Source organism: Quercus robur, chromosome 9 (genome assembly GCF_932294415.1).
Source record: "Quercus robur chromosome 9, dhQueRobu3.1, whole genome shotgun sequence".
Lineage (NCBI taxonomy): Eukaryota > Viridiplantae > Streptophyta > Magnoliopsida > Fagales > Fagaceae > Quercus > Quercus robur.
In genome coordinates this window covers 183,484-209,704 of record NC_065542.1, presented here as the reverse complement: position 1 = coordinate 209,704, position 26,221 = coordinate 183,484, and the positions used below count along the sequence as shown (strand labels likewise).

Below are 26,221 nucleotides of genomic sequence, written 5' to 3'. Positions count from 1 at the left end.
AGAAAGAATAACACGCTAAATATATATACAAATCTAAAGCCTGATTTTTTTTTCAAGTGAAGCCAAGCTATATATATAAATCTTATGAATAACACGCGCACATGACCAAACTCATAAGCTAATATCAAGTGTGTGTGTGTATATATCAGTAACTAATAGAGACAAAAGTCACAAACACAGATCATCCCGGTATAACATGGTCGAAAATGCATTTGTTTGTTTCAGAAGAGGCAGCTTTGGGCTGGCGATTCTCATCCACTTGGTCCACTACTTCGTAAAAACCCTTCAATGAACAGATGAGTCAATGCCGATGATTCTGTACATAAATTTTTAGGATACTGGGATGCATCTGTGAGAGACGATTAGAACAGGACTTGCTTCTGATTGAAGACTAAGGAATTAAGGAGAAGAAAGATTTAACAAAAAGATGGGTGGATTTGCATAAATTTTTAGGATAATGGGATGCATCTATGACAGCTGAATAGAGCAAGATTCACATAGGGATCTAGATCAAACCTTCAACAGTGATAACTTTTAAAACGTTGGTTAGAAGTACTGCAAAATAGAAACTTATTCATGAGAATACACCACATACTCCAGTCATCCAACTTTAGGTAAAAACCTATTACAACATGGATAATACTATTCCAAAGCAACATCTGGCTTAGATACATTACTTTTCCAAGCTATAGTGCTTGTTCACAGCTTTAGTGACATCCCAAGTAACTTTCATGCCTTTAGGGAATACAACCAAATCACCAGCCCCAATTGCAAACGATTCATCATAACCATCCACATAAACCTTGACTTTCCCATCCAGCAGAAACATAGTCTCTGTGGCAGTGAATTCCCATGGAAATTTGCTTGGACCGCATCCCCATCTATTCAGATTACAGAAATCAAAGTATTCTTCACATTAAGTTGCACCATGGAAGGATAGAATATAAAATATCAAAATGAAGAAGTCCTATAAACAGATTTTTCTGTAAAAGAATGAATCTTTATGAATGTATATCAAAATTAAAGTCTGAAACTAAAAGGTGCCTAATCCTTGTTATCATTGAAATATATGCAGTCATTATTTCCCATGAAATACAATCAAGTAGAAAACTTGCATTTCAATAAGCTCTAGTTCAAATGGAAATCCATTCCCTTGAGAACAAGCTTTGAGAACAAGGTGCAGGGTGAGGTAAAAACCCACTAGATGCGTATACCTTACCTTACCAATAAAAAAAATGTAAAAAACTATTAAAATTTCTCTACAACTTTGGTGAAAGAAGAGTGGAGAAACACTGGAGAGAGGTGTCCTTGAGGAGTTGGAATACTAGTGAAATTGATACGGTTGCAGCGTTGGTGACAATAATCTAACTGCTGTGTTGGTATAGATTTTAGGCTCATAAAACTTGCTACTTCAGAGCTTGTTAAATAGTTTGTATCAGATTATCAGGAGAGTCCTCAGGAGGGAGGAATCTGATTCAATTTCAGTTAGTTCGGCATCATCTGTGAGACCAATAGATTTTGATATATTAAATGTTGCTCACAATTTCAAAGTTGAAAAAAATTACTTCCAAATATATGTCCCATATACCAAGTTCCAATCAAGATGGGCAAACAAATGTCATATCCTTGAGAACCCTAAGCTCCTTTTGGTTAGCATTTTTGTTCTTATTTCAATCTAATGGGGCTTTTATCTGTTGAACAAAAATGGGTAATATAGTGACTTATAAAGATTTATTCCATAGGCCAATTAGGCATACCAAGCTATATATACTGAGAATGGAAACATTCCATTTTTATTCTAACAAAAGAAAATCAACAATAACACCAGGCAGGCCTGTTCACCAAACATAAATACATAATCAACCCGTAGGAGGCTTGGGATTAATTTCAATGGTGCTGCCATAACAATTTTAACCCTTAAAGTTTTGGGTAATCTACATACTAAACTTCAGAGCATGCCAGATCTCTCTTCAAGGTATTAGACCCTAACCTCTGTTCCTAGGTATAAATAAAACCTAGCCATCTCCTTTGTTCTATTCTAGTAGGGAGTACATAACTGCAATACTCAATTCCATTATCAAATTCTAGCCGCTTATTGCAACCAGTGAGATTGTCTTTCCTTGCTCCCATACTTTTAACATAGCAAAACAGTGTCTCATCCAATTTTCCAGCAAATGCCTATGCTAATACTTATTTAAATAGTTATCCAACTACGCTTACCCTATTACAACAGTTCCTACCAAATCCAAGGTTGAGCAGCTTGTTTCATTTTGAAGGTCTGACTATTTCTTGGACATAGAAACCTTGTGTAAAGTATGGAGGATGTAAATCCACAGTTTAGAGAGAAATTGCAAGATAAATCTGATCTAATTTGACATTTTTCTCACAAAGTATACCAGAATGTTTAACAACTGCAAAAGAAGATGATGAGTGGGGATGGAATAATGGTCTATAAGTACTTAGAAACCTTGGGAGTTGAAAATCAAACTACTCCTTTTAGGGTGGGCTTGGGACTCATGGTTGTGGGCCTCATCCTCCCTCCTCACTTCTTCAAATTAAATATAGCCTCACCCCCATCCCCCCCTCCTCCAAAACAAAAGGAATTGCACAAATGATGTATTAAAGCAATGGTGATATTATCTTCAATCAATGCATTTTCAAAGGAATATGCTGCTTCAATTCTAAAAGGATCACTTAAAGTAAAAAAAGAAAAATCCATTAGAATTTTCTGAAGTTCATTGCCTTTGTTCCTTTATTTTCTAAAACCCTAACGTCCTTGTTATGGTAATTGCTCATTGCAATGAAGTTTCTTGGTCCTGTAACATCTTCCTGTTAGGATTAGTGAGCTATTTCCACTCTCATTGCATGGAGAAATTGATAATCACCACAATGGTAGTCAGTTAAAACACTTGCACATGCTGAGCTCTTGTTTTGCATATTCAACTAACATCCTCACCCCTCAATTCAGTTGGTAAAGTATTAAAGCTATTAAATCAAAACTACACAGATAAAGTTTGAAGAACTCCCCTTCAATTTGGAATCCTATTCTGGAAAAATTTGAGCGGAGATTAGCCGGGTGGAAGAAGCTATATTTGTCTAAGGGGGGTCGATTGATGCTACTTAAGAGTACATTATCTAGTCTTCCTACCTATTTTCTATCGCTATTCACAATTCCTACTCATGTGGCTAATAGAATTGAAAAACTACAAAGGGATTTTCTTTGGGGTAATAGCAGAATTCATCTGGTAGGATGGGACAAAGTTTGTGCCTATAGCTAATGGTGGTTTGGGGATAAGGAAACTTACTACTTTCAATAAGGCCTTATTGGGGAAATGGTTGTGGCGATTTGGGAAGGAAGAGGATCGGCTATGGAGGAGGGTGGTGGCTTCAAAATATGGGGAAGAGTGGGGGGGGTGGACCTCAAAACTGGGTAGGGGAGTTCATGGGTGTGGTTTGTGGAGAGGCATTCGCATGGGTTGGGAGGATTTTAGTAAGAATTGTCAATTTGTTGTTGGGTTGGGGAATAGAGTGAGGTTTTGGCAGGATGGGTGGTGTGGGGGTCAACCTTTTTACTTGGCCTTCCCAAGGTTGTATGGTATTGCTATTGATAAGGAGATATCTGTTGAAGCCTCCTTGTCAAGGCAAGGGGAGGAGGATAGACGAACTTGGGAGGTTCGTTTTACTCGAGAATTTAATGATTGGGAGATGGAGGAAGGGCTACATTTTCTTTGTATGTTGGGAGCTAATACTCCTCCTATTGATGTGGGAGACCGGATGAGGTGGAAGTTGAAGGTTAATGGGGATTTTGATATCCGGTCATATTATAACAAATTAAGGAATTCTCCTTCAATAGTCTTTCCGTGGAAAGCTATTTGGAAAGTAAAGGCCCCTAGGCGAGTCTCCTTTTTTGTTTGGTGTGTAGCTTGGAATAAGATCCTAACGGGTGATAACCTAAGATTGAGGAGACTGGTGTATTTTGTGGATTGGTGCATTATGTGTAGACATTGTGGAGAGTCGGTAGATCATTTACTTCTTCATTGTGAGATGGCTTATCGGTTATGGAGTTTTGTCTTTATAACTTTTGGCTTGTATTGGGTTGTACCTAGTTCGATCCCAGACTTGCTTTTTGGCTGGTGGAATTGGTTGGGGAAACACTCGTCTCAGATATGGAATTTAGTTCCGTTGTGCATCTTTTGGTGTATTTGGAAGGAACGGAATCGGCGGACTTTTGAGGATTTGATTAGCTCCGGTGATCAGATGCTGGCTTCTTTCAGTGGGACTCTTTTTGATTGGTCTCGGGCTTGGGGACTCACGACTACTGATTCTCTCCCTTCTTTCATTATCTCTCTCTCTCTTTGTAATTAATTTGTGATTTGGTTTTCTTTTTTGCTTTTTCGTTGTTTCCTCCTTGTACTTTTTGGGTTTGCTCTATGTTTTTTATGCATAGAGCAGCCATTCGTATATATAACATTCTTACTTATCAAAAAAAAAAAAGTTTGAAGAACTCCAATGGTTTTAATATTTTGAAAAGTTATCATGCAAAATTTATATCTAGGATTTCAGACTTCCTGGACTTGTAGCAGACACTTTCTGTCGTCCTATTAAGGGTCAGTGCTTTACAACTTAGTAATGCCTTAAGACTGCCTGAACCAACTTGTATAAGATACAACTGAACAAACTTTGTTCTGGACTATCAAAATATGTTGTGGAGAGAAAATAACTTGTATAAGAACGCAACGGTTCTTATTTTGCACTAACTGAATGATCTAGGATACTGATAAATTTTGAGTTACTGACATACTCATGACCACCACCATTTCCATTCAACAAGAATTATATTTTATCGAGAAAAATATAAACCTTGCCACTCTGGATATTAATGAAAATTTTGTGTTGGGTATACATGTGTGAATGAAACCCCATATTGAATAATAATAGCAAAAGTGAGTGATTAATAATAATATGACATAATTGGGCCCAAATTCATAGGCTTAAGCTTATAGGTTAAGTGGTGTCCCTATATATTATATTAACTACTTAATTTGAGTCTCCTCAATGTGTGATCTCCCAGCAAGTGGTATTAGAGCCTATGGTGGTGTGCAACTAATGTGGCAAGGTTAGTTATCCAAGGTCCCTTTTGCAGCTGGAGTAAGGATATGGTGTGTCTACTTGGACCAACAGAAGTATGCATCACACAAGGCAAGTCCATAAAGCCCACATACAGATGATCTTGAGGGGGAAAAAAAGGCCCAACAGTAGTTAATATAACATATAAGAACACCACTTGACCCAAAAGCTTAAGCCTATGAGTTTGAGCCTAACTATGTTATATTAACTACTCACTCCACTCATTATTATTTAAAGTGAGACTTCAATCACACATGTATAGCCAACATTCTGCTAGACACGTGTATGTCCAACATTCTGCTAGTCTTCTAACGGTTAGTTTTAGTTTGTTTTTGTTGTTACCATTTTAATTCTTAATTCATAGGTATAGTGCGAAAAGTGAAACTGACTCTCCATTGTGAAATTTGAAGTTTTTATACCCTATTAGTATTAGCCGCACTGGTGGCCTGCTGCATTGTGCTTGTTGCTCTGTTCTGCCCAAAAATATAATCCTCATAGGTTTTTTTAATTCAGGATAATTTTCCTTCATAAAGAGAGAACTAAGAAGAATGTCATTTGGTTGCAGAAATTAATATTTTAAGGACTCGTATTGTAAGGGAAACCATAATGGGTTGAACTTTGAAGTACTACTACTAGCATAACATAAGAGTGTAGAATGACAAGATTTAACATTTAACATAAGTGAAGGGTATAAAAAATAACTTCAAATCAAACCATAGAAATAGGAAAAGGAACGCCTTTACTGATTAGTCTGAATGATATGATTGATTTCCTTCAATTGTTTTCAGCTCAGATAAAAATTTAAATAAAAAAAAAAAAAATTGGAGAGTTGAGATAGATAAAACAAAATCCAAAAGTAAAAAAGGTAAATAAATGTTTGAGATGGATGGAGAAAGAGCGACATACTTGGGCCATGTTCTCACACCAAGTTCAGTGAGTTTGGATTCCGGAGGATTCTTTTGAATCTTCACTCCAAATTTCTCAGTGGCCATGGATGATTGTTGAGATCGAGAGAAACTGAATTCCTTGTGTTTAACAACTGAGAGAAAAAGAGGTAGTACCACAACCACCACTGCTGCCACCACTATTACTATTGACGCTTTGTTTGATGGAATAGGCGACATCACATTAACGTGCACTTAGGCCCTTCTTTCAACTTCTTACTTCGGACTACACAATATTTTTCCAAAAGTGACAACCCTTGTTCCGTTCAAACCTGTCAATAACAAGGGAGCAAGCTACGCTTTTGTGTCTCTTCGTGGGATCCATGTGCAATGGTTGCAATCTCAGCCCTTACTTTAATCTAATGGATATAAATATGACACATCATAGAGCCACATCATCAATATGCAATGGTAACACTATTCCAGCCACTCTTGGCTAATGCATTAATCTATGTAAATGATATTCTTTTGTTCTCAAAAGATGCAGATTCTCATGAAAAATTGCTTCCTAAATTTTATAATTTAGTGAAATTTCAAGGGATAATGCTTTCAGAAAAGAAAATGGTCATTGAACAGTCTTCTATAGAATTTTTAAGAGTAAGCATCTCATCAGTGCCAAATAGATACAATAGTTTCTTGTAATTGTTTATTACATGTCTGACTTTCTCCTGAAGATCTGTAAATGCAAAAGTTGTCTAGCTCAACTCTTGAAAAAAGACCCTCCAGAATGGAATTCCCTTCACACAGAAGTAGTCCAACAATTGAAAAGGTTAAATTGGTTTTCACAATGGTCTTTTCAAGTCAAGCACATCAAAGGAAAAGATAGCATGATCACTAACTACCTTTCTAGAAAGCCTTCAACCATTAACACCACAGTCATTCCTCCACCCTTGTATGTATATCCTATTACAAATCCATCCTCATCCTCCGACTTGTCCTCTTCAGCCCCTAATGATATCCTTAATATGATAGAAAGCCTTCCTTTAGACATAAAAGACCAAATAAAGACCTTGAACCTTGAAGCTAAATCCCAAAAAATCATCAAAGTCCTCCATATTTACCTTAAGCAAAACCACAATCATTTTCTTGCCATTTATCCTGGCCTAAACCAACCATGGAAAACCCCTTTTACCTTTTGGATAAGCAACTAGATAGTTATACATTATCTTTACATGTGGTACTTACTTAATGAGTATTACTTATGTCTTCATTTTGAACCAAGATTCTATAGACTTGTTTTCCCACGTGAAAATAGATACTTTCAAAAAATTTGGTTTAATATTTTGAAAAATGATGCTCATGATGGAGATTGGAAAAGGTATCCTATCATAGAACATCCAAGATTTGGTTACAAAAATACTACAAGATCCATGATTGCTAAGCTCAATTCAAAAAAAGAAATCCTAGTAGAAGGTATATTTCACCCACTAGAAATTCATTGGTTCACTAATCCAAATGACTCCCTCCATTTACGCATGGACACCACTTGGGCATGTTGTTAGAATGCTCTTACAAAAACAGAATCCCTTAATATGGGAACCTTATCCGAAACAGGATCAAGTACTCTAGAAGGTTTGGTGTGCTATCGCAAGCAACCAAAAATAAAACCTGTACTTCTAAAAACATATGTAGTAGTGCGAGTAAGGATCGTTCCCACGGAGAGTATTTAGCCTAATTTTATGCTACGTGAACAAGGAGGGGGGGGGGTTTGAGTATAATGAAAACAATTTTAAGAAAAAAAATTAAGGAACAATTCAAATTAAAATATCGAAATCAATCAAGAGAACAAACCTTGGTCCAAGTCAACATCCACCATCAGAATTTTACAACTGATCATCGATGCAAGTATATATCAATTTACACTTTGAATATTCACCGTTGGAACTATTTTTCTATCTCTCCTTAGTCGTAGTTAATTAGAAAACAAGCGATCTAATAAACCCTTACTACTAAACAACCCAAGACAAGTGCTAAAGGTTTAATCTAGTAGTAGCCTTAAGAATTAGAGAGATCGATGAAACTAAACAACACAAGCACAGGCGGTTGTATTTAATTTAGTTGAGCGTTCTTCCTAAAATCGAATAATTTCTGATGCAGCAAATCATTAAATCTTGGTTGCGTCACAAGTTAGAGGGATCAAATAATTATGGATTTGATATCTAACCTAGTAGTAGATTGCAACGAATAATAAACTAGTAGACCTCCTAGTAATTAAACGAGACAATCATGAAAATAGACACAGAAGAAAATTCGATATTCAAAGCATAAATTGAACAATAAAAACAAATTAGATCTCACAATTTAATTGATTCCGAGGCTTTAGTTTCCTTCAACCAAGTATAAAAGTTTAGCCACACAGGGCCATGATGAAAACTCAAAGGAGAAAATCAGAGAAGAGGGGAGAGAGAGGCATGTGTGTCCAATTCTGATTTCTCCTCCCCCTTTTACATGTTAATCCCCCTTTTCCAAGCCTACAAGATCTCCTAAAAATATTCCAAATAATACCAAATTTGACTAATTAAGGAAAAATATTAAAAATTAAATAAAGTCCTAATATAACTAGGAAAGTGGTGTTTTTCAATTGGAATTTTCGTGCATCAGATTTGGAACCTTCCAAAAATAAATCACATCAGATCTGCGTATTAGAATTGTAGGCAAAGGAACATTCCAGAACGTTTGTAGTGCAGGTGCTGCAATTTCAAGCCCGATTTCGACCTTGATTCAGCTTGTATCTCTCAAAACTCAAAACAGGAAACTTGTAGAGCTTTGTCTTTTCGTTCCATAGCATCTTGAATAATCTCAATCGGAGCTTGGATGAGAGAGTTATGCCTAGATTACGAAGCAATGTCAAAGCTGTCTAGAATCACCTAATTAGCTACGTTTTGCACTTAATGCCTCCATTTGCATCCTAAATCAAAATATAAGAATAATGTGTACATTTAGGCACCAAATAAATATAAAAGACTAAACATTAAGGGAGAAAAATATGACATTTTGCATTCTCATTAAGGTTGCAGACAACAATGGCCATATGAAGACCCTTAGGAAATGTCCAATCCTTTCATTGGTCACAATGACCCCTATTATGATAACCATGGCCTAGATGCTGACGTTGATGAAGAATGGTTCCAAGAAAGAGATGGGTGGGACTAAGTATGTTCAACACTTAAAAAAAATTAAAAAAGGTTCTAGAAACATCTAGATAACCTCTCATAAATACGGAGGTGACAACTTCTGTGACCTTTATCCTTTCAAGAAGTTTCCCAGGGTGTGTGAGAGATTGCGCCCCTGGCCCGTTTTATAGGATGTTGGGCCAAACCTACGTGAATGGGTGGAGTTGTGTTATTACCTCTCAAAATGGAGGTTTGACTAGTTATATTTTCCCTTTTAGATTAAGGGTTTTACAATGGAATCACCACTTATTTAATTATTGGGATAAATAAGAAAACCAAAATTGAAAAATTCCTCATTTTATTAATTTTCAATTGAATTTACATTGATCATAGGAAAATTACATGGCTTTGGTCCTAGATACAATCTAAGATAAAGTGCATGGCTTTGTTTCCTAGTTACAATCTAAAAATTGAAAATTACACGGATAAGCATTTGATCTACTAACCCTTCATCTAAGCTCACAGGCTATGTTATAAGGTGGTAAGGTGTTAGACACCCACCTTGCCTAGTGAAACCGGTCTTCTAAACTATGGTGGCCAACATTCATATCATATCATCTAATATGTCAATTAATTTACATGTTGAATTTAATGTGTGTGCATGTGATAAAACCTAATTCAATTTATTAAGCATTGCATTTGGATTGAAAAATAAATTCTAGTGAATGTGTGGATGGTGATATCCTAGATTCAAGGATTTGAAAGAATTATTAAACAAACATGTTTTTCATGTTTTTGATGTGAATTTAAGATTGAAACTAGTGTTATGCATCTCAATTCGAAGGCGACACCCCTTGCTGCCATTACGAAGATTTCCCTTCTTTGCTTCTTTTGTTTGAAATAGGACCGGACGGGGTAGAATCAGATTGTAAAGAAAGAAACCGCCAGGCCAGAGCGGGGGATTGTCTTGTCCTCCTCACTGACCAGTAAGCAAACTTCTCCTCGGAGACCGGAATAGTAGAGTCACTTCAGGCTCACTTACCACTAAATCAAAACACTAATCTAGAAGCATTCATACACGAAACTAGGAATTATGAGCTTAGTAGTAAGCTTGCTTGTTTCCACTCATTGAAGATTCTATCAACAAAAGAAGGTCCTGCACCTTTTCCTCGAAATGAGAAAGAAGATGGTACACTTGAATTGTATTATTTAAGTGCTTATTGCTTGCCAAAGATCCTACTTCTACAATTGTTAGGTCACCGGGTTATTCAAAGGAAGAGGTTTGGAACCCTGAGTACAGTGTTCCGAGTGTAGCAGGAAAAGATGCTGTACGCGAAACGGTGCTTAGAAGAAAATGCTCTTTCTTGGCCATTGGATCAGCAAGGGTGTGATTCAGATGGATCAATAGCATGTTACACGAAAGTGCCGCTTTCTCTGGAGTGTTGTCACACAGCTGCCCGCCTAGAAGAGCCACTCGTTTTGGAGTGTTGTCACATAAGATAAGCACGCCGCCCGCCTGCTGACTGGGCGAATCAAAGTTATGTGATGAACAACCAAGGACTTGTGAAGAACATATAAGAACAATTAAGGACATTCAAACATATTCAAAGGAATTTAAATAATTATTATCATGCTTTAATCTTAAACTCTCATCATGGCAAAGGAGGAGGAGACTCTTGAGAGAGGTCCTAAGGGTGGAGGAAAAGAAGAGTTAGGAGAGGAAGAGTGAGTCTCACTCAATACCTTGAGTCTCAAGAAGTCCAAGATATGACAAGACTACTCAACTTCTTAGAACTCAAGAGAAGAGAAGAGAAGAGAGAGGGTTTTTTGTTTTGGAATGAAGGAGAGGGGGGGTTTATATAGTAATGGTGGAGTAAATATGAATAGAAGACCATTTAATGAGGGTTGACAAAGAATCATGAACCTAGACATCATTTTAGCCTTAGGGGAAATCTAGTGCATTAAATGGAAAGATTGGTGGGAGTGAGGAGCAAGCCAAAATTCGGTTTTCCCGTAGCTGCTGTAACAACCTATAGAGCCAACTTTGAATAATAGTATCTGATTCAATTTTGATCGGAATTGTCTCGTTCTTGTGCTCAAAATGAAGCCCTGAATGTCTAGTTTCTGGGAAAATTAACCTCATTCACAGTTTCAAAATATTCGGAGAGATATCAACGAAATGGTGAGCAGAGGTCATTTGTTAGAAAATGATTTCAGCATAACTAACTTTAATAGATCCCAAATTAGCTCCCAATTAACATTAAATGGCTTCAATCACTCCCATTTCAAACTTATTTAGTTCCAAATTTATCCTAATTAAAAGATAATTTCACAAATTACTCATTGAATAATTAATGTTTATCTATCTAATTAATTAGGTGTATGCAACCTCACCATAAAATATAGTTCTAACCAATCAAATTATGACACATCATTAATCCCAAATTGATTATAATTATAACCAATTGGAATCAATTGTTCATAATCACATATAGTCGGACTTAATTTTTAATAGTGCATCTCGGCCATTAAAACATGATTTGATGATAACTTTCAATCTGATGGTCTGATTAGAGTTTATGACCAGTTGATTTAATCGTTACAACATTAAGATCATTTTGGTGAAATGAGATTAAGGGCTAGTGACCAGAATCAAGATGCATATTTCCAAAGTGAAATTATCCTTTTACCCTTCATGTGAGGTTAAATGTAGGTTGCAAAATGGGGTGTCAACAGTGTGGTATTGTTAAGAGCATTATCTTGGCTAAAAATATAATGGATGTGGTTGATCTCCCTTGGTGATTCTTTCGTTTGTTGAGGGGTCGCTTATGCTTATGAGCTTAGAGAAGTGCTTTAAGGTTGGCCGGTGTACTCAGGACTCCATGGGGATAGTCTTGGGAGATTTCCCATTACTATTCATTGAAATGGGTTAGGATCATTTCTTCAAATATGATCCTCTAAGCATTTGGGCCTTTCCCCCTCCCTTTGATTAATGACATATGCATCTATGAACAGTCAGATTGGAGTTTTGAAAAATGGAAAAAAGGTTCGAGAAACCAAGGGTCACTTTTTCCCTTTTTCCTACTCCTTCCTCCTCTATAAAAGGGGGAACTCAAACTAGTTTCTGTGTTCCCATTTTTTACTTATCTCTCCTTCCTTTTCTACCTCTTCTAAGTTTTTCTCACTCTTTATCAACAATTTCTTCTCCGACCATACTTAGGCGACCTTTGACGCTTCATTTTCCTTTTTCTTGTTTGTAAGTCCATCATTTCTTCCTCTTTATTTCTTTTTTCTCCTATTATCTTCTTTTTTATTTTCGATATTAGATATAGACGATGGGAAAGTTCAAGCCCATGGTTGATATGCCTGAAAAACTGGTTGAGTTTAGAAGAGTATGTAACATTCCTGAGGACGTAAAGGTGAGGTATTGCCCCGAGTTTGAGGCAATATTCTCAAGGGGGGAAGAGAGGGTTGTCATTCCCTTGGTTGCATTTGTAGAGGGTGGGGTTAGGATTCCTATGAGCAAGCTATTGACCAATTTTTTATGGCATTTCAAAGTGTGCCTTGACTAATGTACCCCTAATGTATTTAGAGTAGTTAGTAATGTAGATGTGCTTAATAGAACACTCAACCTAAATTTAACCGAGCATGATATTAATTATATATATAGCTATCAAGATAGTAAAACCTTGAGATTTTACATCAAAATTTGGCATGGGGAAATGAGACTCATATTAGGCCTCCTGCATTCGGACAAAGAGACAGAAGGAGATTATTTGGTCATCTTAAGGAATTGGTATCTGGATGGAATCTATTGTTCCATAATCACGGGTAGAGTAGGTGGGTAGGATCTTTAGGAGCTTTTTTTATCTTTATTTATTCATTTTGTATATATCTGTGTCAACATAGTTTATTCAATTGTATTTTCCCGACTAATTTTTATCTCACTCCTTATCTTTTCAGATGATCACGCATTCAAAAAGAGAAGGTAGTTGATCAAATCCAAACATGAATAGACTGTTGAGATCTCCCTTATACCCTCACTCAGATGGGCAACTTTGGGCCTCATATCTTATCCTTGGGAATACTCCCGTATACTAGAGTTCTCAGAACTTGGGAAGAGCAATTACCTAGAATCATTCATTGCTTCCATATATCAACATCTACGTAAAGGGATATGTACTATCCCCATCCGAAAAAGAGTAGAAAGAAGAGGGAAGAAGATGCAGCAACTCTCCACCTCCTATCACCATTGTTGATCTTGGAGTAATAGTAGTTGCTCCTGCTGAATGCCCACGCCGTAGAAGAAGATAGAAGTCAGGCGACTCTTCTTCTCAAGATCCTCCTCCCAAGACTTGTGAAACCGAACTTCAGTCGAGATGTCTAATCAAAAGACCTAAGTCACCCTTAGCTAAATCCTAGGCATACCTACTACTACTTAAGCCCCAAGTTCAACGGTCCCCCAAATTTGAGCTCCAACCCCCCCTCCCCTCGGTTGTGACACCAATTGCTCCAGTGTCTGCTACACCATCCCCCAGATCGCAAGGTGGGCAAAAGCAACAAATGGGGGAGAGGGGAAGTTCAGGGCCCAGTAAGACGATCCTTGACCTCAAGGATTCTGTTACTTTGGGGGCTGATGCTACTGTCAACATTGCAAGTGCCTTAGCTTACATAAGGGCATTTATGGTTGATAGGGAACCTCTTCCTACCACTGACAGGGTTAAAAAGTGGAGAGAGGGCCGCATTACTGAGTACATGGGTAAGGCGCTCCTTTTTCTCGATTACATGAACCATTGGGAGAGGTGGGATGATGATGCCCTTTTTCTCAATATTAAGAGGGAAGCTATTATGGTTAATCATTCATTTCTTTATTCTCTTCCTTTTATTTTTAGATTGATTCTAATCTCTTAGTTCATTCTTGCAGGGTTACCAGTGTGCTGCCATAGTGGAGAAAAGGCATTTGGTGACTAAGGAAAAGCTGGAGGATTTGGCCTTGAATAATGAGGATCTCTTAAAGAAGATCTCGGATGTGATGATCGAAGTGTTCAAGGCCGAGAAACTTTGTGCCGAGGTTGAGGAGAACAACAAAGCCATAATCGAGAGGAAGGATGCCCTAGAGAAAGAGCTTTAAGAAGCAAAGAAGGCATTGGAAGCTAAGACCGTTGAGCTAGAAGGCTTCATAGTGGCAGATAATGACAAGGTCCAGGCTGCCTACTACCAGGGTCAGATGGACTACATTGCTTCAGGAAGGCATAAAGTGCAGCAGAATTTGTAGGTTTATTTTGCTAAGGGATAGATTGTGGCAATATACAAGCTGCAAGTAGAGGCAACCTCCTCTCTGAGGACTAATAAGGAGATCCCCTATCCTTTGGAATTGATCATAGTGTTGAACCCCGAGATCCAAGAGATCATCAATGACAAGTCCCTTATCTGAGTGACCAAGGCCTTCATGACCACGACCCCTGTGGAGGGTGAGAAGGAAGGCCCAACTGTGGTGCCATCCTCTGGTTGAGTGGTGTAATCAAAGATGTATAAAAATTAAGTCCTTAATCTTTTTGTTCTAATCAACTTTTTTTTTTTATTTTTTTTATTTTTTTTATGCTTCATTTTGGGGGATAACTTCTTAATTTAACTACATTTATTTATATATTGTTATTCTGTATTTCTTGAATTTTTATCTTTGCTTATTATGTAATGAATTGTAGTGTCATGCAAGTTGATCTATAATATCCCGTGGATTGGGATGTTCTTTTACCCTCATATAATGGTCATGTTTGAATTCTTTGTGTGGTTGAAAGAATCGTGAAGTTTTATGCTTCTCTTACTGTTATTCACTTAATCTCCTTTTCTGTTAGTGATCCTAGAGTTAGGCTAAGACATAAAATTTAGCTTAAGAACTTCCTAAGGCAAAGACAGGGTCTAGTACCATGGGATTTGTTTTCCTGTTTAGTAATCCTTATGTCAAGGCTTGGGCTTTCTTGATATCCTTCTTCATTCTTCAGATTAACAGTAGTAAACTTAAATAATGTACAATCTCTTATATATCAAACAAAAGTAGTACTTCTATAAATTAAATACATTCCATGGCTTAGCAACGGGTCCTTCATCTAGGTCCTCTAACCGATATGCTATTGCCCTCGCGATGGATGTAACTCGATATGGCCCCTCCAAATTAGGTCCTAGTTTTCCCATGGTGGGATCTTTGGTGTTCCCCAAGTCTTTCCTCAACACTAAATCTCTTTGTATAAACTCCCTGCACTTGATGCCTTTGTTGTATCTATGGCTAATCTTTTGCTAATAATTGGCTAATCTTGACAAGGTTACTTCATGATTTTCTTCTACAAGGTCCAAGTGCTTGCCAAGTAATTGATTTATTGCTTTCTTCACTGAATTCATCAGTTCAAGAAGTGGGTAGTCTTGTCTCTATGGGAAATATCGCTTCTGCATAGTAGGTCATTGAGAATGGAGTTTCTTTAGTTGACCTTCTTGGAGTGGTTTGGTATGCCTATAGCACGCTAGGTAGCTCCTCAGCCTATCTTCCTTTCCAATCATCCAGTCTTTTCTTTAGACCATACATGATAGATTTATTAGTTGCCTTAACTTAACCATTACCCTAGGGGTAAGATGGGTAGAGTATCTATTAGTGATGGCTAACTCTGAGCAATATCATTGGAATGCTTTACTGTCGAACTACAGCTTGTTGTCTAATATTAAAACTTTGGGTACGCCAAACCAGGTCATGAGGTTTGTCCATATAAATCTTTTGACATTGGAGTCCTAAATGTTGGCTAGAGGCTTAGCTTTGACCCACTTGGTGAAGTAGTCCATCACAACTAAAAGTCACCTCCTGTTGCCAGTTGCCTTAGGGAGAGACCCAACTATGTCTAGTCCCCACTAGGTGAATGGACAAGGACTGGATATCAGATTAAGAACTTCTCCAGGCTGATGGATGTTAAAAGCAAATCTTTGGCATTGGTCACACTTTTTAGAAAATTCTTGGGCTTGCTTTTGCATGCTCGACCACTGGTACCCTTGGGTAAGAGCCCTATGTGCTAGAGACCTTCCTCCCATGTGACTTCCACATATCCTTTGGTGCAATTCCTCAAGGAGTGGACACATAGCAAGTAGGGTCCCAAATACGATCTCTTGTATAGTTTTCCTTCTTCAGATACATAATGCCTAGGTGATTTTCGTCTGACCTTCTTGGCCTCTTGTCTATCCTCGGGAAGATTTCCTTCCTGAATATATATTATAAGGGGATCCATCTAGTTGGGAGATGGAAGTATACTTAAAATCATGGCTTCTTTAGGGGGAAAGGTCCTTGGAGAACGTAAAAATTCTACAAACACGATCCTCGAGAGTGGATCAGCCATTGATGAAGCCAAAGTAGCTAGAGAATTAACATGACTGTTGCTCCCCTAGAGATTTGCAAAACATCCATTTCTTCAAACTAATCTCTTAAGATCCTGACTTCTTTTAGGTAGCTCACCATTTTTTTGCCTTTAGCTTCAAATTCACCGTTAGCCTAGCTGACTACCAGTTGAGAGTCATAATGTAATCGCAGCTTAATCACCCCTACCTGCTTAGAGATCTGAAGCCTTGCTAGTAGAGCTTCATATTTTGCTTAGTTGTTTGATGCTTGGAATCCTAACCTGAATGACTTTTCTAACTTGATACCCTCTAGGGATATTAGAACAATGCCAACTCCTGTTCCTTGGTAGCTTGAGACTCTATCCACATACACCTGCCATGTCGCGCCTTTTTCGAGATTTCTTTGCTTACTTTACCTGACACATAGGACTACAGCATTGTTTGTGGGGAATTCCACCAATCAGTAGGATAAAAAATTGGATTTTGAGAAAAGCATGGCAAATCGATCAAGGAGTGGGCTCGCCCATTTCTATAGTCCAAGCATCTCCAAGGAATCTGTTCATGAGGACAAGAATTTGCAATCTAAAGTTCACAAGGAGAATCAAGGACAACCCTCACAAATCTACAATAGAGAACCTGCATCTCATTTGTAGGAGGAAAGGTTAGCCACCAACATTGTGGGACCATCTCAATCCAGTAGGGATAGGGAAGTGGACATGTTAAAGGAGTAGGTGTTGACCCTACAATAGTAATCTAGGATGAATGAAGACCGTCTCCGAAGAAAGGACGAAGAGCTTTTCCACCAAAGGGGTCCCAATCTTGCACTAAGTCATTCTTAAAAGGAAGAACATAGCTCAGCTGAACAATAGAGGAAACGGGATAGAAGACAGTCTCTACCTCACTGGGAGAGGAGGTAATCCCTGCTGCAAAGGAATTGGGAAAAAAGGTAAGCTCCACATCATAGGGATAGAATGGCTTCTCCTCCCCCTTGGAGATGTAAAGGGGAAGAACCCCCGCTGCATAGGAAAAGGTCTAGGGGGCCGTTTCCTTAGCGTCTAGCATTTCAAAGTCTTAGAGACCTCGTTACACCCTAGGCCTCTAGGTTTGATGGTATGAGCAGAGCCTTGTAGCAGATATCTCAATCTCCATTTTCAGAAGAGATAGAAAGCACAAACTTACCACAAAGGTTCACTAGACCAACCTTCATCATCTAAGCCATTATAATCAAAGTATGGCAATTTATTCTAAGAATGAGGCTTTGATATGCAAGATATTTCCCTCTAGCTTGGGGCCCACCGCGATGAGGTGGTATGATGTATTGGAGAAAGAATCCATCCAAAGTTATGATGAATTGATAAGAGCATTTGGAGCACGGTTTGTGGCATGTAGTAGAACTTTGAAGCCATTCGACTCTTTCTTCACCATGTCCATGAAGGAAGGAGAAACCCTCTGGACATACTCAAATTGTTATTAGGAATTGTATAACAAGATAGGTGGGGATAATGGTAGAATCATGGCCGGCACGTTTAAAGTGAGGCTCCCCATTGATTCTGAGCTAAGGGCTTTGCTTGCCCTAAAACTAGTTACATACATGAATAAGTTAATGGAATGGGTAAAAGAATATTAAAGGCTAGGGGATGATAAGCTACATGACAAGGCCAAAGACAAGGCTCCTGTCAGGGAAAAGAAAGATGTTAGAATAAATTATACCCCTTGGCCAAGAAGAGATTTCTTCCCCAAGGTTCAAAAACCAAGGCCTGAGATGGTAAGTTCATTATATAAAGAATTGGTCTATCAAATCATGGAAAAGATAAAAAACGAGCCTTACTTTCGATGGACAAACAAGATGAGTGGTGATGTATCATGGAGAAACCAAAACCTTTTTTACTCTTATCATCGGGACAGGGGTCATACAACCGAGGACTATCGGACTTTGAAAGATCACTTGGGCTAGCTCGAGAAAGTAGGATTCCTTAAGGAATTTATAGCTCGGGATAATCCTTGGCCCTAAGACATAAATAAGGTGAGTATGTCGCAAGCCACAACTCCTTTTCGGGGGCTTATAAAGGTGATTCATGCTATTAAGCATCCCAGCTAAACTGGGGTAGACCACTTCCAAAGTTTTAATCGTGACCCCAGTTTCAAACCCGAAAATGGCGCATCCCCTATTGAAAAGGGATGAGGGGAAGATGAGTGTGTAGGTTTTTTAGGAAAGGACAAGAGGGCACTATTCAACCCCATGATGATGCACTGGTGGTAACATTACAGATTGCAAGATTTGATATAAGGAGATTAATGATACACAAAGGAAATGGGGCTAAAGTGATGTATCTATATTTGCATAAAGGGTTGGGCCTAACCCCCAATGACCTAACCCGATACGACACTCCTTTAGCGGCCTTCGATGGCACTGTAGTTACACCAGTTGGTCAAGTAAGGCTAGTAGTAGAAATAGGAGGAAGAAAGGAGTTAGTGGACTTTATAGTGGTACATTCCTACTCCCCTTACACAACCATCCTCAATCATTCGTGGATTCACTCTATGGATGCTATACCTTTTTCCTTGCATAAGAAGGTGAAGTTTTCGGTTGATTGGGATATTTTCAGACTCTAGGGAGATCAAAGTGTGGCCCGACGATGTCAAATAACTGCCATTGGGCATAAACAGGTAGAGGAAGTTGAATCGGCCAATCCGTTATAGCAGCTATAATCTCCCCTAGAGGATTTGTGTGAGTAGTTGGAAAATATATCAAATATCTTAGAGATAGGTATTTCAAATAGGAAAAAGCCTCCCAATCACGGAAAAAGTGGAGCTTATAATATTTCTGATAAATAATGTGGATTTGTTTGCTTGGAGCCCGTATGAAGCCCTCGGGGTGGACCAAGAGTTTTTATGCCATTGGCTTAACGTGGACCCTAATCATCCACCAAAGAAGCAAAAGCCATGCATGTCTTCGGATATGCATTCTAAAGCAGTGAAAGAGGAGGTGGATAAGCTCAAGGAGGCTGGGGCTATCAAGGAAGTTTTTGTTAGGATTAATGCCCTTAAATCCTATTGTATGATGCTATGTACATTATTATATATGACATTATGTATGACTTAATGTTATGATTAATAAAGTTGTTTTTATTATTATCTAAAATAATGGTAACATGAATATTCAAACATTATCATATAATCCATGAGATGCATAGTATGTGATTTATGTGATTTAGTTACAGAAGATATAGATCACAAGTTCTTTGTAAACTTAGAATTTTGGTTTGTAGTCGGTGATGAAATTGGACATTTCATCTGCGAAGACTATAACATATCAACTAAGATGATTTGTCTTGATCATGAAAGTGGAGTTGATATGTTGATATATTTTAAGAGTTAAGACATATTGAACTGGATCGCTGTGAGATTTATTATTCACCTAACAACTATCAAACAAATAATAAATTTCACGACTTCTATTTGCATGAACTCTTAATCTTGAGAGAATAATGGACATAATCATGGAGTGTAGGTTGCTTTGATATATCAGGAGTGCGATCTAAAGTAACAGTCAAAACCTCCGTATGTTGGGTAGCCACATTTAGTGTTGATGGAACATATATTCTCAAGATGGAATTCATAGTTTCTTAACGGAGATATAAAATATTCTCTTGAGATAAGTTTAATAGGTTCAGTTATTCAGAGAGTTAGACTTAACCACTTTAGTAAGAAATTACTAAAGTATATATTTATGAAATTGGATTTCATAAATATATGATGAATAACTTAAAGAATTAAATCGGGTACTCAAGGATTAAGATGTAGTAATTTTCAAAGTGACAGTCTATATTTATGACTTTGTATTACTACGAATATTTTATGAAGGGGTTGCATGTATAATAAAGTCTTGGGATATAATTTATTAATAAGGCCTAGAGTGCAATTATATTTATATAGTGGTATTAAATATAATTAATAGTAACTTTAGACTTGTCAAGAGTTGACAGAAAGGCCCAAGGCCCATTGGAGTTAGAGTTTTATTGGTCCCTTTTAGTCCCACTCCAAACCACACACTAAAGCCCAATTGGAAAGGCCCAATAGGCCAACCCAATTAGATAATCAGTTAAATATAAAGGGAGAAACATACAACTTTTTTATTAGAAAAAGAGAGACATCATTGTGAAATGGTGTGTACGTGTGAGCAAGGTTTTCAGACTCGGGCCGTTCATTGAATCATAAAAGGGAGAGGTTCAAGGTTTTTAAGGTCGAATTGAGGTTGAACCAGGGTTGAACCGTGATGATGTCATAATTAATTTAATAATTATTCAAATAAAAATAAATATATTAAGTTAGTATAAATAGAAAAATTGACTATAATAGTTCAAAAAAATATAGAGATTTATCTTTCAAAATTTATATATATATATATATATATATTTTTTTTTTTTTTGAAACCATATATATATATATATATCATAACTTTTATAAAGAAAATAAGAAATATTTAATTCTAAGCAAACATAAATAATTTTTGCTAAGGTTTAATATTATACTCTTTTTATAGGAGTTTGTCTAAATTAACTTAAATAATTACCACACCCATTTGACAACCCAATAATTTGTCAAGCCCAAGCCCACTTGACTAGGATGATTTATGCAAACTTAAAAAAAAAAAAAAACAAAAAACAAAAAACAAAAACAAAAGCTAGAAGAGTAGCCGGCCAAACCATTAAAATATTTGACTAAATAAAGAACAAAACCCAATAACCTTTTCAAAAGAGAGTGGTTGACAGCAAGTTTTGAGTGGGTGACAAGAAAGCAACTTGTCCATCACGCAGAGAAGAGTCAGTAGACTAGAAGACTCTAGAGTGCAAAGGCAAGAGTCAGTAGACTAGAAGACTCGTGCAAAGGCAAAAGCAAAATGCAGAGAGAGAGAGAAAAAAATGCAGAAAGAGCAATAAAAAAAAATGCAGAGAGAAAAATGTTGAAGCAACAATCAGTGAAAATCATGATAGAGAGATCGAGCTAGTGAGAGTGAGAAGAAGAATAAAAAGAAATGGTTTTGTGATCTAAAGGTCTGAGGTTGCAGAATGAAGATTCAACAATGGCTAAGCCTGTAAGTACCCAAAAAAGAAGAAAAAAAAGCTCTAAATTGAACTTGCAAGAACCGTTAAAGGAGAGAGGGAAACGGATAGAGAAGACAAAGAAAAAAAAGAAAGAAGAAGAAGAAGCAGTTGCTTCATGGCGCCATCCCTGATTCGTCCTTGTCTTCTTCCTTTTTTTTTTTTTTGGTTCAGATTCAATGGGAAGTAGAGAACTGTGAGAAGCGATCTGATCACGGTTCTTAGAATTGTGAGGTTCGATCGCGGTTTGCACGGGTCCCTGTTTTTTTCCCATAGAACGGTTTTTGAAGCTAAAAGAATCGCAAAAGTGAACGGTTCGAGGTTTTTCCGGTCGGACTATACGGTCCAGTCCGGGTTTCAAAACCTTGTGTGTGAGTGAAACCACTCGATTATTCTCCCTTGGAAACTGATTGAGAGACCACATTTCTTGGGCATAAAGTGGAATTGGAGTGAAGATTAAAAGTGTTCCCAAGTACTTCTAATCTTTTGTTTTGAATTTCACTGCACCAAGGTACGTTATCTTGTTCTTAAATTTTGAAATTTACATAGTGCATGTTATTAATCATGAATGAAATAGATCCATATTTGTTGCTTCCCCTGTGTGTTTTGTATGAGATACAAAACCAGTTTTTCCAACAAAAGGTATTAGAGCCAAATTTTCATATCATGATTGTATAGCGTGTGATTGAATTTTAGAATTAAAGAAAAACGTTTTCTTGATCATTTCGGGTTCACACCAAGGATGTATATTCTCTTGGTTTGTTCGAAGTGGTCTATGATTAAAGAATTGTGCCGTGTTCTAATTGAAATTGCCAAGGAGATATAGTTCTATATCAATAACTGTTATGTGGATTACTTTAGTTATTGTACGGCTTGGCTAATTTAAGACAATTGATGGATTGCCTTGATGCATTGGTCAATATATTAAATATATGAATTTTGCATCGATTGGAATGCTTTATGGTAGTCATCTATTGTTGAAGTAACTGTTTTGTAACTACCATGTGCGTGAACCATGTTGATTGCACCGCTTGGCTATTCATGCTTTTAATTTATTATTACGTGTTAATTGAAAGTTGTTGCCATGATAGCCATCTTGTACGTGAAAATTCTTGGTGACCATTTTTTTTTTTTTTTTTTTTTGAGAAAGTGGTGACCATTTTATTAAGATGTGATAAATGCCTTGAATCCGTGTATATTATATATATATATATATATATATATATATATATCAATATTTATATGGAGATACATGGATATATATGCTATCTTGTTAATGCTAGGATTATGAAATTTATTCCTAATGAGATTAGGATTATGTTTTCAAGGTGTCTAGCATTATTATGGTTCTTGATCATAAAAATCTTTAATTTTAAATATCTAGTGGGAAAGAAATACAAGGGTTGCATCTCACGGCCTCCATTGTCGGTTTATAGTAGTGTGATTAAGCACTTCGCCTTGGCGTATATGCCTTGCTCCCTTCGGAGGGTGTTTAATTCATGGAACTACAGATTAAACTTAATGATGGATGATATGTGTTTTTACATTAAGAACAACCACGCTACCGTGGAGTTACTTAATTACTCACATAGAATTCAGTCAATGGTGTACACTAGACTAAGTTTAATGTTAACCTCCTTTCGGAGTTATGTCATTATTACTTAGGGGCTAAAGGAAATACGGCATATTATTAGTGTTTGATAAGAGTTATCATGATAGCACTAATAATGAGAAAAGTTCTCAATCAATCATAGTGTTTATAATTTACTTGCTTCCAAGGAATTTTAAACATGGGATTGGGTTGTCATTGCATATATTATATTATGGTTTTATTAAGGTTCCATACTATATGTTTATATTCTAAATTGATAATGTCCAATTTACTTATTATATTCATGTTTATTATTTTTAGATTTGATCATGGCATCATTTAGCCCACTTGTTACTATTCTTAATCAAAACAAACTGACTGGATCCAACTATGTTGACTGGAAAAGAAATTTGGACATTCTTCTTACAGCTGAAGAGCACAAATATTTGCTTACTCAACCATGTCCTAGCTTTCCTTCATTAGATGCTCCTCCTGAGGAAAAACAGCGATATGATTGTTCGCAGAAATCTAATGAGATGGCCAAGTGCTACATCCTAGCATCTATCTCAAATGTTCTACAGCATTAAATGCAGGATGTAGAACTAGTTTCGGATATTATGCTAAGTCTGAAGGAGATGTTTGGTGAGCAAGGCCATTTAGCAAGGCAAGAAACCATGAGGCAAATTTATAATACCAAAATGGCTGAAGGCAGTTCAGTTAGGGAGCATTGTCTTACAATGATCTCTAATCTGAATATACTAGAAGTTTTAGGTGCCGATATTTGTTCGCGAAAAATAATTTGCAGGAGCACAGAATCGTAACAAGTAGTAAAGTGTTAATTACTATTTGGAAAATCGAAAATAAATGGAATGTTCTACTATCTTAATTAAATTAAACTATTTAATGAAAATAAATCTACGAATAAAAAGAATTAACAAAGCGTAAAAATCTAACAGTGTAAAAATATAATAAGAATGGATCTAGAGCAGTTGATTTCACCTAACAAATCCCACACAATTTATTCTTCCTAATTATTAAATTTTAATAATCTCCCATTGATGATTAAAAATTCCTAAGTATTCAATATCTTCTCTCGAATAATATCAAATATATCTTCAAATAACAATTCCATATCTCTATGTGAATTTAATTAATTGGAGACTCATTACATACTTTGAATTTTCTGAAAAATCACACTAATTGCGGTAAAGCATCTCTACTTTTGCTCAACTAATGGTGTTTAATTCTAGAACTAAAATAACAAATCACCTCTTGGTCTCATTGTCATTCAATTGATCAATCAATAATTCGTAAAAAGAAATATTAAGCATTAAGCATTAAGAATAAGAATTAAACACTCAATCATGGAAATATTAAAAATAAAATAACTCAGAATATAAATTGTGTGTTCATTGCTAGACTACATCAATGCTCTAGAAAATAAAATTTAGTTCATAATCAAATTGAAAAGAAAACAAATAAAACTTGTGTGTTTCATGGGAATTGGTTGATCAACATGAAGCGGCGCCCCTTTGTCCTCAGAAAGACTCCAAAGAAAATTCTTCAAATGCAGCACACCCAATTTTTGCCCTAAAGAGCCTTTAAATAGGTAAAGGAATCCTATTCCCGTTTGGAGAAAATCCCAGATTTTTAGGTTTCATTTAACCGACTATTTTGGCCATTTAACTTCAAAGTTCGAACTTTTGGTAAACTAAAAAGTTGTAGCCCTTTAACTTGAATCATCTCGATTGGACATCTGAGCCCAAAGTTATGCTGAAAATACTAACTGATGTGCAGGTTGGAATCCTAATCTGAATTGAACTTGGATTTGGTGCAAATTTCCTTTGATTTCTTGCTCCAGTTGGACTTAAATTTAGTTGGGTTGGTTTTCTCTTGAATTCATTCTTGGCTGGATGTAAGATGACTTGATTCAATTGGCCTAGCCCCACTTTGCATATAAAGCCCTTGTAGATTAATCTAAAATCTTCTCATTCCTTCAAAGCACAAATGAATAGATAAATATAAATAAAAATCAAATCAAATCAAAAGAAATAAAGGAAAACTAACAATTTTAATAAATAAGAGGATAATAAAAATCATGTAAAAATTACACTTATCAATATTGATGGAGAATTCCAAGTGGATATGATACTCCAGTCACTACCAGAATCATTCAAGGAATTCAGACTTAATTATAATATGAACAAAAAGATTTATTCTTTGTCTGAATTAGTGAATGCATTGGTAGTGATGGAAGGCATTCTTGGTACTTCTAATGTTAATGCTAATTTGGTTAAAGCTTCTACTTTTCAACCTAAGTCGAAAGGCAAGGGTAAGAAGAAGAAGAAGAAGGACTTCACTAAGGAAGATGGAAAACAAATTGCCTTAGGGGTTGCCAACAAAGGAAAGAAGATCAAAGGAAAGTGTTTCCATTGTGGTGAGAAAGGACATTGGAAGAGGAATTGTCCAAAATTCAAGGCCACCAATAATAAGGGTATGAAAAGTTCATTCCTCATTGAAATATGTTTGGTACAAAATCTCACAGATTCCTGGTGTGTGAATTCAATTTGTACTAATCATATCTGCAATTCTTTGCAGGGGTTCCAGGAGGCCAAAAAGCTTAATGAAGGGGAATTGTTTCTTACTTTGGTTGATGGGAGCAGGATTCCGGTTGTAGCTGTTGGAGTGTTAATTTATGCTTTGAGTTTAGGGTTTTAATATTGAAAGACTGTTTGTATGTACCTAATATTCGTAGGAATTTAATTTCTACAACTTATTTAGGTAAACATGGATATTGTGTTATCCTGAAAGACAATGTTGTAATAAAGCAAGGTAAAATGTTTATCTCTTCTGGTAATATTGTTGATGGTCTTTATATTTTAACTCCTGATAAGTATGAATTATATAATTCTGAATTAGATAATGACTCTCATGTAAAATTATTAAAGAGAAAGTTTCCTTCTACTAATGATG

The 26,221-nt window shown here is 36.6% G+C and overlaps 2 protein-coding genes across 2 annotated transcripts; one reads left to right on the top strand and one right to left on the bottom strand.

The window, feature by feature from the left end:
- Positions 1 to 506: 506 nt before the first annotated feature.
- LOC126699283 (uncharacterized) lies at positions 507 to 6,359 on the bottom strand. Its single transcript, XM_050397012.1, has 2 exons — positions 6,034 to 6,359; positions 507 to 881 (listed from the first exon to the last, which is right to left on the bottom strand). Exons 1-2 carry the CDS (start codon positions 6,249 to 6,251, stop codon positions 674 to 676), a joined length of 426 nt encoding a protein of 141 aa, XP_050252969.1. The 5' UTR covers positions 6,252 to 6,359; the 3' UTR covers positions 507 to 673.
- A 17,769-nt stretch (positions 6,360 to 24,128) lies between these two features.
- Positions 24,129 to 25,972, top strand: LOC126699282 (uncharacterized). The gene is made up of 2 exons (XM_050397011.1): positions 24,129 to 25,742; positions 25,847 to 25,972. Exons 1-2 carry the CDS (start codon positions 25,394 to 25,396, stop codon positions 25,870 to 25,872), a joined length of 375 nt encoding a protein of 124 aa, XP_050252968.1. The 5' UTR covers positions 24,129 to 25,393; the 3' UTR covers positions 25,873 to 25,972.
- Positions 25,973 to 26,221: the final 249 nt, after the last annotated feature.

Bases quoted from the DNA above. Each gene is read 5' to 3' on its own strand.
- LOC126699283 (XM_050397012.1), bottom strand. From the start codon at position 6,251: ATGTCGCCTATTCCATCAAACAAAGCGTCAATAGTAATAGTGGTGGCA. The intron at 882-6,033 runs GTATGTCGCTCT...TAATCTGAATAG, and splicing joins GGTGTGAGAACATGGCCCAA to ATGGGGATGCGGTCCAAGCA.
- LOC126699282 (XM_050397011.1), top strand. From the start codon at position 25,394: ATGATACTCCAGTCACTACCAGAATCATTCAAGGAATTCAGACTTAAT. The intron at 25,743-25,846 runs GTATGAAAAGTT...AATTCTTTGCAG, and splicing joins CAAGGCCACCAATAATAAGG to GGGTTCCAGGAGGCCAAAAA.